This window comes from Narcine bancroftii, chromosome 8 (genome assembly GCF_036971445.1).
Source record: "Narcine bancroftii isolate sNarBan1 chromosome 8, sNarBan1.hap1, whole genome shotgun sequence".
Taxonomy (NCBI): Eukaryota; Metazoa; Chordata; class Chondrichthyes; order Torpediniformes; family Narcinidae; genus Narcine; species Narcine bancroftii.
Window position 1 is genome coordinate 103,969,062 of NC_091476.1, and position 14,171 is coordinate 103,983,232.

Genomic DNA, 14,171 nt, shown 5'->3' on the forward strand with positions numbered 1-14,171 from the left:
GCTAGTGATGGTCGAGCCTCGGACACTGCTCTGAGGTGAGCGGGTAGTGATGTCTTAGGACAGGGATACTGATTTCCAACAACCACCACTATCTTCCTTGGTGTGAGACATGGTGTCAGCACAGGGTGATTTTTTTCTTTTGATGCCCACTGACCAATCTTTCTAGGACACTTTGATGGTACATTCAAACAAATGCCGTTCTGGTGTTAAGAGCAGTGATTAGAAATCATCTCTTCTGACCATTTAAGTTTATAATTTATTACATTTTTATATACTCCTACTACACCCTCACTCCAAAATAAAAAGTCCGAAGGTTTAGTATGAATTCTTATCTCTCAAATGCCAGTTTTGCGAAGGGATATGACAAGGCAGGCCTTATTGGTAAAAGAGGAATGGAAGGCAAAGCTACAGGACCTCAAGAATGACTTGAAAGAAGAGCAGGACATTAAGAAGTCAATTCATTCAGGTAAGGACGTAATGTACAAAATTTAGACTCAACTTATTTGGTGAAATTAAAATGAATTAACAAACTTTATGTATTATTTATACAGTCAGGAAGGGATGGAATTCTCTACTATTCATTAGGATATAAAATTTATCTTTTGGAGTGCAAGAATAGACAGGTTAAGATAGGATCATCAAGGATAGCTAAACCAGAAAGTCTGCAGATGCTGTGATTGTTGCTCAATATATATTAAAGTGCTGAAGAAACTCAGCAGATCTCATAGCATTCCTTATGTAGCAGATATGTAACCAATGTTTTGGGCCTGGGACCATTGTCAAAGATAGATGTTCCCATTATCTCATGGTACAAAGTCAAGGAGAAGAGGTGCATGGAAGATGTGAGAACGAACATGAGGGGTGGTGACCTGAAATTTGCTCCCTATGAGGACACGAGAAATGAAAATGATCAATGATTTCAAAAAGAAATTAATATTTGAAGGCTTTACAGAACCGTGGTGAAAGTGTGGGTAATGGGACAGAGAGTCAGCATGGACTTGATGGGCCTTCCATGTGAAAATGACTCTGCATGGTGGCACAAATAGACGTGAACTGGTCTGAGCTGATAGCCCTTACAAAGATGTGGTGACAAAGTGGCCAATGCTGGAATGTGAATTTGAACATCATGGGAGGATGATGAGAAAAGGAAAGGAGGCAGAGTAACTCTGACAATAAAGGATTAATGAGTGCCTTAGAGTAAAACAATCTAGAGCATCAAGAGGTAAATCAGAGTGGGGAGAGCTAAGGGAAGTAAGTTTATTGTCTGCTGACAGTAGCTATACTGTTGGACAGAGTATAGGAAAAGAGAGAGAGAACACTAAGGAAGAAGAAAGGGTATTATTGATCACTTAGCTTGATATCAGAAAAAGGGAAGATGCTAGACTTTATTATTAAAGACATGTTAACAGTGCAATTAAATACTTATAGGGTTGGGTGGAGTCCAAATGGATTGATTAAGGGACGATCGTGTTAACCAACCCTGTTAGCATTCTTTGACGTTGCAACAAGCAGTTGTGAGTATTTGAACTTTTAAAAAGAGAAGATGCCACAAGACATTATTGAACACAACCGAGAGTAAGACACCTGTGTAATTATCAGGTTGTTGAGCTAGAACAAGTGATCTGTGAACATAAAAACATAAGAAATTGGAGCAGGAGCAGGCCATCTGGCCTATTCATGACTGATCTGATAATAGGCTCATCTCCACCTACTTGCCTTTTCCCTATATCCCTTAATTCCCCTTACTATGTAAAAATCTATCCATCCTTGTCTTAAATATACTTACTGCCATTGCCTCCACTGCTTCAATTGGCAGTAAATTCCACAGATTCACCACCCTCTGGGAAAAGCAATTCCTCCTCATCTCCTTCCTCAATCTACGATCCTGAATCTTGAGGCTATGCCCCTAGTTCTAGTCTCCCTCACCAATAGAAACAACTTGCCTACCTCTATCTTATCTATGAGTTTCATAATTTTATCCCCTCTCACTCTTCTAAATTCCAGTGCGTAGTCCCAGACAAGTCAATCTCTCATCATAGGCTAACTCCTTCATCCCTGGAATCAACCTGGTGAACTTCCTCTGCACCACCTCCAAAGCCAGTACCTCCTTCCTTCATAGGCTAACTCCTTCATCCCTGGAATCAACCTGGTGAACTTCCTCTGCACCACCTCCAAAGCCAATACCTCCTTCCTTCATAGGCTAACTCCTTCATCCCTGGAATCAACCTGGTGAACTTCCTCTGCACCACCTCCAAAGCCAATACCTCCTTCATAGGCTAACTCCTTCATCCCTGGAATCAACCTGGTGAACTTCCTCTGCACCACCTCCAAAGCCAGTACCTCCTTCCTCAAGTATGGAGACCAAAATTGCACACAGTACTCTACTTGCAGCCTCACCAATATCTTGTACAGTTGCACATAACCTTCTTGGTCCTAAATTTAATCCTTCTAGCAATGAAGGCCAACATCCTATTTGCATTTTTGATAGCCTGCTGCACCTGCAAACCAACCTTTTGTGCTTCATGCATAAGCACTCCCAAGACCTTCTTCATGGCAGCATGCTGCAATCACTTACCATTTAAGTAATACTCTGATCTTTAATTTTTCCTTCCAAAGTGAATAACCTCACATTTGCCAACATTATACTCCATCCGCCAGACCCTTGCCCTCTCATCTATATCTTTCTACAGACTCTCCATATCCTCTGCAAAATTTGCTTTTCCACCAATTTAATGTCATCAGCAAACTTAGATACATGACACTCCATCCTTTCTTCCAGATCATTTATGTATATTGTGAACAATTGCGAGGCTAGCATTGACCCCTGAGGTATTCTCTTATCAATGACTGCCAACCAGAAAAACACCCCTGTATCCGAATTCTCTGCTTTCTATTAGTTATCCAATGCTTTATCCAGGCTAATACATCACCTTCAGCTCCATGCATCCTTATCTTCTGTATGTCTTTTATGCAGCACCCTATTAAACACCTTCTGGAAATCCAGGTAAACAACGTCCACCTGCTCCCCTCTATCTACCACACTCATTACAGTATATCTTCAAAAACGCCAGTAAATTTGTCAAACAGGACCTCCCTTTACTGCATTCATGCTGCATCTACCTGATGCCTCACTATTTCTAGCCTCATTTTGCTCCAGATGCCTCACTATTTCTTCTTTAATGTTAGCTTCAATCATTTTCCCAACTACAGATGATAAACTAACTGACCTATAGTTTCCACCCTCTTGCCTACATCCTTTTTCAAAAAAATTCATTGGGACCTGCCCAAAGGTCCAGAGAATTTTGGTAAATTATCATCAAAGCAACGGCTATAACTTCTGTCATTTCTTTCAGTACCCTGGGATGCATTCCATCAGGACCCAGGGACTTACCTATCTTTAGACCCTCAAGCTTTCTAAGTACAACCTCTTTAGGGTATCAACTGTTTATAATCTAATGAATTAGATGAAGAGTTTGTGTACAGAACCCCCTTTTGCTAAACACGAAAGGGAAATCATGTTAGAGGACAACAAAAGTCTGCAAGGTAGTCGTAGATGGGTCAAACGAGTGTGAAAATAAAACAAATAATAGATGGAGTATAATATTGTGAAAGGTTGTATGTTTCATCAGGTACATAGGCTCAAATTTTAGTTGATATTTCTGCTGTGATAGTTCAAGTTCATTGATTGATTCAGCATCAGGCTGAGACGGCAGGAAACAGAAGATTGTTTAAACCAGGAAATTTCTGTGATTTGGTGGGCCTGAAGGTCAGCAGAAAGAGAGAGAGGCATCATCAATCACTTCCATACACCTCTACCCATTCTCAAGATTTCCTGCAGGCTACGATTGCAACAGTTAGGGAGGCAGCAGAGGTGCATGCTCCCGCAGAGTGTGGAGGGGAACAGGAACTGATGGAGGTTGGATCTGAATTGACCTCCTGAGAAATGAGGACACTCCCGAGTCAAGGCTGCCTCCAATCACCATGATGTGTAACCTTTTCCACTCTCTCCAACTCCCAGATATGACCCGTCAGTACAAGACCATGCGTTCTGCACTAGATCTCCAAGTCCATCAGCTGGAGATTGAGGTTGGTCATCTGCAACAGCAACTCAGTGAGTTCTGGGTGGAATCGACAATGAGAATTTCACAGACATTAATACACTGATCGTGTGAGAATGAGTGATTGTTGCATATGTGTGTAGGTGTGACACAAATGAGTGTTGGTGAGAATGCACAGTAATCTCGAAATAGGATTTTATGTTATTTTGTACCTAGAAATTAGTTTTTTTTATGCACTAAACAGTGCACTTTACAAAATACTCATTCAGGTCCCCTGAAAAATGTTATACAACTGATTGAAATAACATGTGAAACAGGATTAGAATGACTTATATCCAGAATCATGTGTTAACACAGGACCTGTGGGATTCTCAGTCCCATCACACTCATTTCGAGCATCTCCTCACCAGTATTAATAGGGTGTCAGCACTTAAAGCATATCCTTGATAGCAGTCAGACAGCTTCAAAACACACAGTGTCTGCTACAGAGGGCAGCAAGGTTCACTCTGCGTGACATTGAAGCCATGGTTCAGGAGACAGTGACCAGGAGAGATGCCTTTTGCTCTTTCAGCACAGGCAATGATGAGGGGATTAGGCTTCTATGCAGGCCCCTGTTCAAAGAACTTGCAGGAGGTGCCAGCTTTAGTGGAAGCCAGGGCTGAAAATCCTCAAAGCATGGACCAATGCTGCAAGAGATATATAGTCAGGCAGCACACAAAAAAAATGACCCTCAGGCACCACTCCAATGTTGACTGTCAATACTAATCCCATTCACTAGCACCTGGTGAATAGTCTTCGAGACCAACCATTCTCAATGGACCCCCTTCTTCCTTGGGGCCACAACAGCTCATTTAAATAAAAGCCTTGTTTTCTTTTCACCTCACGTAACACAAATATTTTTTATGCTTTTTATAGTGTCCGTAGGAGAGAAATGCACAAGAAACCAAAACTTTACTGCTTGTACAGAATCCTAAGGGGGATATAGCAAAAATAAGGTTGAGAATGGCTGGTCTAGACCTTAGGAATTCTGATGTTGATACACCAATATGGACACACACATATGCTCACACATTATATTCTATTCATTCTACTTGCACTCTCCCATTCAGAGGTCACACTTACCGAGGATTGCTAATGTAAAGGTTTATTGGTGTTCATTCCAGGTCCCAATGAGGTGAAGACAATGAAGCAAGGGAAGGAGGCCACACAGCAATCTGCCAGATGTTCCCAACACAGTTCCTTTGTAATTCCTTTGGATTTTAACAACAGATCTCCTCACTGCCATCTGTACTGCTTCTGCTGCATTGTCATCAGAATGGCGAGGCACTCATTTCCTCTGGGCTTGTAACAACCAGTGTCAGAATAGAGGCCAAAATACACAATAAATGCTGGAGGAACTCAGTCTCGCAGCGTCTGTAGAAGGTAAAGATACATTACCGATGATTCAGGCCTGAACCCTTCTTCAATGTGTAAGCAAAGAGTAGGCTGGTGTCTGAATAAAGATTGGGAGAAAATGGGGGAAGAATGGCTCTACCATTTCTGCCACCTACTACATGATTCCACCACCAGACACATATTCCCCTCTCCTCCCTCCATAGGAACCACTCCCTCTGTGACTCTCTCACCCACTCCTCCCTCCCCCCCACTATTCATCCCTTTGGCATCTACCCCTTTGACCACAGGAGATACTCCACTTGTACCTACACCAATGCACCATTCAGGGCCCCAAACAATCCTTCCAAGTGAAGCAACATTTCACTTGTGAATCTGCAGGGGTCATCTACTGCATCCTGTGCACCAGTTGTGGTCTCCTCTACATCAGGGAGACTGGGTGCAAACTGGGAGCACCTCGACTCTGCTGCAATAGTGCTGATCTCCAGTAGCCACCCATTTCAATTCCCCATCCCATTCTCTTGCTAACATGTTTGACCATGGTCTCATGCACTGCCAGACTGAGACCATCCACAAATTGGAGAAACACCACCTCATCTTCCTTCTGGGAACCCTCCACCCAGATAGCATTAACATCAACTTCTCCAGATTCCATTAAAACCCCACCCCCATCTTCTTCCCCCATCTCCTTTCCTCTAGTTCCTCTCCCTCTTTTCCCTGTCTCCTTTGACAGAGCCAAAATCAATTCTCACCTTTCCTCTTCAATCATCCAATTAACGTCTTATGTCCATTGGTCTGGTCTCCTCCTCCTCCTCCTCCCATTCTTCCCCCCTTCTCTCCCAGTCTTTATTCAGACACCTGCCTGCTTTTTGCTTATACTTTGAAGAAGGGCTCATGTCTGAACTGTTAGTAATATATCTTTACCTCCTATGGATGCTGTGAGCTTGGCTGAGTTCCTCCAGAATTTATTGTGTGTTTTTTACTACAATCTCAGACTTTTGCGCTTCCAAGGAATTAATGCCTCAGCAGCTAAATACCATATAAACGGGTGTAATGTCAAATTTTGTGGACCAATTCTTAGGGTAAAATTTAGAAGGTTGCACACATTACTTTTGACCACAGTAAGTATCTGTGATGTTCAAGGTACCAGATGCTCAGATGAGCAGGCGACTGGCCAGCTGAGGCAAGGGCCTGCAGTCGGAACCTCAGATGGGTGAGTGCTGTGGCGAGGGTTCACTGTCAAGCCATCAGGAGCTCGGATGGGCGAGTGGCTGGGGCCTGAGCAAAAAATGGCGGTCGGGGCATCGGGAGCTCTGGTAGGAAGGCGGCTGAGGACAAAAATAGGAGGGTTGACTTTTGCACGTGATATATAGAAAATACCAGATTCTTGGGGCAAGAATATGGGGTCGACTTTTACACGGAATCAACTTTTACATGCGTTTATACAGTACTTGTGTCAATGCACTCTGTGGACTATGGAATGTTTCCAAGCAGCCTGTCATGAGTTTCAATGATTGTCAGGTCTCCAAATGTCAGAGTAACTAAGAAGTAGCAACTAAGAAGAACAATGTGCTTCTAATTGTCGTATTCCTGGCTTACGAAGGAAGTTAGTTGCACCTTTGAGCTGCAGTGAGTTCAGTAAGGGTGATTCAGTATTTAAATGATAGGATTAATAATACAAAGGCCTAGGCTAAAAATCCATGAACCAGCTGAAATCCCACCACAGCAAATGTGCAATTTAAATTCAGTTAATAATTTGGAATTTAAAGAACTAAACTACTGGATTTTGCGAGGAAATCACAGGCCTACCTGGCCTAGATGTGATTTCAGACCTGGTCCATGTGGTTTTCTCTTAAATGGCTTTGAAATAGCCTAGTAAACTGCTTGTTTAAGAGCAATTAAGGATCTTAATGGTGGTGATACCCAGGGCTTAAATTTTAAAAGTGGAGAAAATGGGCTGTGACATCATTAAATGTACATCTAAAAAGTAAAAACATGATGCTGTTAAAAACTCAGCAGGTCAAACAGAGTACTTTATAGAGCAATTGGGCGCCTACCTACAATTTATCATACCTTGATGAAGGGCTCAAGTCCCAAACGTTGGTTATGTATCTTTATCTTTCCTCTATAAAGTACACTATTTGACCTGCTGAGTTTCTCCAGCCCTGTGTTTTTACTTCAACCACAGTGTCTACATACTTTTGTGTTTTACCTTATTTCTTCTTTTCTTTTCTTTGGCTTGGCTTCATGGACGAAGATTTATGGAGGGGTAATGTCCACGACAGCTGCAGGCTCATTTGTGGCTGACAAGTCTGATGCGGGACAGGCAGACACGGTTGCAGAGGTTGCAAGGGAAAATTGGTGGGTTGGGGTTGGGTTTTGGGTTTTTCCTCCTTTGTCTTTTGACAGTGAGGTGGACTCTGCAGTCTTCTTCAAAGGAGGTTGCTGCCCGCCGAACTGTGAGGCGCCAAGATGCACGGTTTGAGGCGATATCAGCCCACTGGCGTTGTCAATGTGGCAGGGACCAAGAGCTTTCTTTAGGCAGTCCTTGTACCTCTTCTTTGGTGCACCTCTGTCTCGGTGGCAAGTGGAGAGCTCGCCATATAACACAATCTTGGGAAGGCAATGGTCCTCCATTCTGGAGACGTGACCTACCCAGTGCAATTTGATCTTCAGCAGCGTGGATTCGATGCTGTTGGCCTCTGCCATCTCGAGTACTTCGATGTTGGAGATGAAGTCGCTCCAATGAATGTTGAAGATGGAGCAGAGACAACGCAGGTGGAAGCATTCTAGGAGCCGTAGGTGATGCCGGTAAAGGACCCATGATTCGGAGCTGAACAGGAGTGTGGGTACGACAACGACTCTGTATACACTAATCTTTGTGAGGTTTTTCAGTTGGTTGTTTTTCTGGACTCTTTTGTGTTCTCTTCCAAAGGCGCTATTTGCCTTGGCGAGTCTGTTGTCTATCTCGTTGTCGATCCTTGCATCCGATGAAATAGTGCAGCCGAGATAGGTAAACTGGTTGACTGTTTTGAGTTTTGTGTACCCGATGGAGATGTGGGGGGGCTGGTAGTCATGGTGGGGAGCTGGCTGATGGAGGACTTCAGTTTTCTTCAGGCTGACTTCCAGGCCAAACATTTTGGCAGTTTCCGCAAAACAGGACGTCAAGCGCTGAAGAGCTGGCTCTGAATGGGCAACTAAAGCGGCATCGTCTGCAAAGAGTAGTTCACGGACAAGTAGCTTTTGTGTCTTGGTGTGAGCTTGCAGGCGCCTCAGATTGAAGAGACTGCCATCCGTGTAGTACCAGATGTAAATAGCGTCTTCATTGTTGAGGTCTTTCATGGCTTGTTTCAACATCATGCTGAAGAAGATTGAAAAGAGGGTTGGTGCGAGAACGCAGCCTTGCTTCACGCCATTGTTAATGGAGAAGGGTTCAGAGAGCTCATTGCTGTATCTGACCCGACCTTGTTGGTTTTCGTGCAGTTGGATAACCATGTTGAGGAACTTTGGGGGGCATCCGAGGCACTCTAGTATTTGCCAAAGCCCTTTCCTACTCACGGTGTCAAAGGCTTTGGTGAGGTCAACAAAGGTGATGTAGAGTCCTTTGTTTTGTTCTCTGCACTTTTCTTGGAGCTGTCTGAGGGCAAAGACCATGTCAGTAGTTCCTCTGTTTGCGCAAAAGCCGCACTGTGATTCTGGGAGAACATTTTCGGCGACACTAGGTATTATTCTATTTAGGAGAATCCTAGCGAAGATTTTGCCTGCAATGGAGAGCAGCGTGATTCCCCTGTAGTTTGAGCAGTCTGATTTCTCGCCTTTGTTTTTGTACAGGGTGATGATGATGGCATCACGAAGGTCCTTAGGTGTTCATCTACTGGCAGAACATCAAGTGCATTATTGTGAATGGTCCACAGAAGTATCCAGCCCAATGTCACAATGGGCAGTTCCACCCTGAAATGGTCACTAGTGCAACCTACACTGGGTTATGTTAATATTTGTCTTATTTTTGCATGAAAAAAGATATTTCTGATCTAATTTCTAAGTTAATATGCGTGAACCAACAATAAATAAGCCTGATGTGCAGAGCGTGTGTGTGTGTGTGTGTGTGTGTGTGTGTGTGTGCGTATCTCCTGATTCAATGTTTTAGTATCTATGAGTAAGTAGATAATGTCTGAGTGCAACTATCCTTGGTGTCTGTATTGTCATTCACTGCCGTGTACTGTAAGGCTTTGTGGGGTTATTCTATTGGATTGCAGTGATAGCAAAAGTTGCAATATCACCACAGCAACTACACTTCAAAAGTATTTAATCAGTTTTCAAGCCTCTGGGATAGCCTTGAAATATGTTGTGACATTCTGTAAGTGCACTTTTTAAAAAAAGTTTATACAGCACAGTAACAGTCCCTTTCAGCCTACGAACCGATGCCGCCCAATTATATCCAATTGACCGACCACCCATGTAGGTTTTGAAGGGTAGATGGAAACCTACGCAGACACAGGGAGAACGTACAAACCTCTTACTAACTACACCAGATTCAAACCCTGGACGGTGGCATAGTAACAGTGTTGTGCTAACCACTATGCTACCATGGCGCCCAAATCTTCCTTGAGTTGTGTAGGAACTTCAGTAAATCTGCACTCGAAAAATAAAGGTGGCATTGCCTGAGTTGCTGTAACAGCAGAGCTGCTGCTGGTGCGGTCCGGCGAGAGCAGAGAGTGAAGTCTCAGTGCTCCCTTGCGGGATCCAACCACCCAGTTTGACTGCTGTGGGTTCCGTACAGGCTTTAATTGGCCTGTTAAAGGAGCCCAAACGTGGTTTATTGTAAAATCCCCTTACCACGGGATATGGGCCCAAGATGGCAGTGGCCATGAGAGATCACAGACTCCAGGGAAGTAGAGGACTGGTGCAAGGCACCAGAAAATGAGGAGACCACCCCCTCCTCGGTTTGAGAATGAGAGGCAGAGGAGATGACCCATGGGACAGTGACCACAGCGACAGACCAGTGAGGGGAACAGCCTGAAGAACACACAGGTGGTGGGCATTTGGTAACTCAAGACAAGATACCCACATAGGATACGGGCTGGTAGCGACTGCATTCAAAGGATTCACAACAGGCTGTGGACTGCTGGAGACCAGCTCAAGACTGGTGTCAGGTATCAGAACCAGGATACAGGAGCGCACTGGAGGCTTCCCGATCGTTTCAGAGGTGTGCATCTGGAGCTCAGATTACTGATGGTTTAGACTGAAAGTTTGGCTGAAGAGACTGCGGGAGAACTGGGGGAAATGCCATAGACACTCAGTGACCCTGGGGGATATCGCTCTTGCTTCTCTTTGGGCAATTTCTGCTGATGGCAAATCTTTTGGTAAACTAAAGGAAATTTTGCATCGCATCACATTTTCTGTTGGATAACATGGCAATAAAATCATCTTAAATCTTGAATCTCCACGATGGGTTATAATGGAGCTGGGTAGAGATGGGTAGTGATAACTGAGTAGTGCTGAGATTGCTGTGTGGGGCTGAGTCGGAGTTCTGAGTGAATGTTGGGACAGCATCAGAATCAAAATGCTGGGTTGAAGCAGACATCACATGAGGGTAAGCATGGAATTGTGGGTTATATGCAGACGTTAATTCACTGCTGTAACTTTATGCCAGCATCCTGTCAGCACCAGCTGGTGAAGATACAGGAGGAGAAAGCACAGATTGTCAAGGAGAAAGATTCCACCATCAAAGAGCTCCAGATGAAAATAGATAACATGGAGACTGAATACGAGGCCATCCTCCATGTAAGTATCACTGCTACCCTACCGGATGTGACAGACAGACTGATACATGCTTGTTACATGAATGACATTTCTGAACTGGTGCTTAGCTGCATTATTAAGTTGGAAGCTCTGACTCATTGGGCAGAACTCCTGCCTTGAAGCCATAACATTGAGTATTGAAAGCCCACTGCAGAGCCTGAAGCACCAATTTGCAGCTCTCTGCTTTGTACTGAGGCAGTGTTAGGTATTCCATCATTTACATCACTTATTAAATGTTATTTTTAAATATTTTATTTTTGATTTTACAGACTTATGCATTTCAAACAACGGAGGAGAACATCCATCCCCTTTTACAGAGTATAATATACCAAGTCTTTTTTACCCCCATCCACCCGCCCTTCACCCCTCACCCCCATTCCCATCCCAAAATGATAAATCAACATTCACAAAAATTTATTTAAAAAATCACAACAAAATAACAATGGTTACAAACGGGTCACAGAAATAATCCACAAACCAAGAAGATACCTGAGCAACCTAAAGTGCACAGAGAAAATAAAACAGAGACAATACCCGGTTTCAGAACCATTTTTTCTATCCAGGCATTCCAGGACTGGCATGAACTTACCATCCTCTGATTCTTTTTTTTAAAGAAAGGAAGTGCGGGGGGGGGGGGGGGGAGGTGTAATCATACCTGCATTCCAATGTAAGTATACTGTTGCCACACTTCAATGTATGAGCCATAGCTCCCCCTCAAATTGTAGGTGATTTTCTCCAGGGGAACATAGCTCTGCATCTCCTTGGTCCAATGTGTGGTACTCAGCTGGGAGTTAGACTTCCAGGTAACCACTATACATTTTCTGGCCATAGCCGAGGTGACCTTTACAAACTGAATTTGATATTTGGACAATCTCAAACTCATGTCCATGATATTCCCCAGCAGGAACAATTCTGGGTTCTGCCGAAAGTCCACCCCTGTGATTTTCCCCAAAATATCCCCTAGATCTACCCAAAAGGGTCTCACCTTGGTGCATAGACAGGTTAGATGAAAGGTTCCCATCTCTATGCCATATCTAAGACACAATTCTGAGATTTCTGATTTTACCCTGTGTCTTTTTTGCAGAGTAACTGCACCAGCCTATATCTAGCATTAATGACTGCTGTCATGCTGTCCCAACATAAGTTGACCAGCACCGCTCATGAATTGTTGTTCCTTTGTCTGACTCCCATCTTTGTCTCGATTTCAGGCCCTCATTTTGGAACAGGAGTTACATAGCAGAGATGAATTTACTTGTGATCCCCTTTCAAATTAGAGCTTCCATGTCACTACACACCCGCAGAATCATAGACGGGCCTCAAAAAAGATCTTGATTGAAGATAGCAGAAGGTCTTATTTGATGAATGTGTTTTTTAATTGTTCAAATGACATGAACTGCCCCGTCTTGTAACAATCCTCCATACACCTGATCCCTATCTGGCACCAGGTGCCCAGGATCTTGTTACCCATGGACATAGGAAATAATTTATTCTGGGTTAGTGGCATTTTAGGGGACAATCCCACTTTTAACCCAATGATCTGGTTTATCTTTTACCATATTTGAATTATGTGTTTTAGTATGGGATTGTCCGTTTTCCCCAAAACCAATTTAGTGTCTCACTTATATACAAACTCTCCTGCCATCTTTTCTCCTATTGTGTGTAGACCATTTTGTGCCTTGGAGGGTATATCATCTCCCTCAAAGAGCGAGGCAAAAAACCTTGACTGGGCTGCCCAATAGTATTTTTGAAGTCTGGCTGCCCCAAGACTATAGTGCCAAGTTAATTTCTTCATGGAGACTCTAGCCATCTTGCCCCTCCAAAGAAATTGCCTAACAAAAGTAAAAAAGACTCTAGGGCAATGTTATTGGCAAAGATTGGAAGAGGTCTTGCAACCTTAGCATCACTTTTATTTTAATACAGTTAACCCTGCCCATCAATGTTATGGGGAGGTTCATCCATCTGCACAGGTCCTCCTCAATCCTTCCAAGCAGAGGGAGATCATTCAGATTATATAAATTCTGTAAGTTATTGTCAACCCTTATCCCTAGATACTTAATTCCCTTTTGTGGCCACTTGAACTTACTTCCCTGCTGATATTTTTTATAGTCCCCTTGTGTTAGTGGCATTATTTCACTCTTATCCTAATAGATTTTGTATCCCAAAATTTTCCCATGATCTTCCAGCCAATGACCCCACCAGTTCCATTGAATATATCAACACATCATCAGCAAATAAATTACTTTTGTGTTCTTCCTGGCCCATTCAAAGTCCCTAAATACCTGGTGGATGGCTTCTGCCAGTGGTTCAATAGTCAATATGAATAGAGCCGGGGACAGCGGACAACCTTGTCTACTAGATCTGGTTAGTGGGAAGGCTGGAGATGTTTACTCGTTAGTGACAATTTTGACCTGGGTTTATGATACAGCACCTTGATCCAATTTATGAATGACTGTCCCAACCTGAACTTTTCCAGCACTTTAATCAAGAAATCCCACTCCAACCAATCAAAGCCCTTATCTGCACCCAGAGCCACAGCTACTCTCAAGTCCACCCCTGACTGCACCATTATATTAAGTAATCTACTTCTGTTGTCTGCCAATTGCCTTTTCCATACAAACCCCGCCTGATCTGGATTCGTTAACTTTGGCAAATATCTCGCCAATCTATTTGCCAAAGTGTATTCAGAAGCAAGATAGGTCTATAAGAGGTCGGTGTCAATTGATCCCTGTCCTTTTTGGGAATCACCATAATTATTACTGTTGAGAAAGACTCCGGGAGAGTATGGGCCTCAGCCACCTGGTCCAACTCCGTAAATAGGGGCATCAAGAGATCTTTAAACTCTCTATAAAATTCAGGAGGTAACCCATTCTCCCCCAGAGATTTATTAGCTTGTAGCAAGCTCAGTGCTTTTTCTATTTC

The 14,171-nt window shown here is 43.4% G+C and overlaps 1 protein-coding gene across 1 annotated transcript in view; it reads left to right on the forward strand.

The window, feature by feature from the left end:
- drc12 (dynein regulatory complex subunit 12 homolog) overlaps positions 1 to 14,171 on the forward strand; it is a 31,440-nt gene that overhangs the window by 13,458 nt on the left and 3,811 nt on the right. Inside the window, exons 4-6 of the mRNA XM_069894670.1 lie at positions 347 to 466; positions 4,019 to 4,111; positions 11,104 to 11,234. Coding sequence (XP_069750771.1) covers positions 347 to 466; positions 4,019 to 4,111; positions 11,104 to 11,234 — 344 coding nt within the window. The remainder of the gene's footprint in view (positions 1 to 346; positions 467 to 4,018; positions 4,112 to 11,103; positions 11,235 to 14,171) is intronic.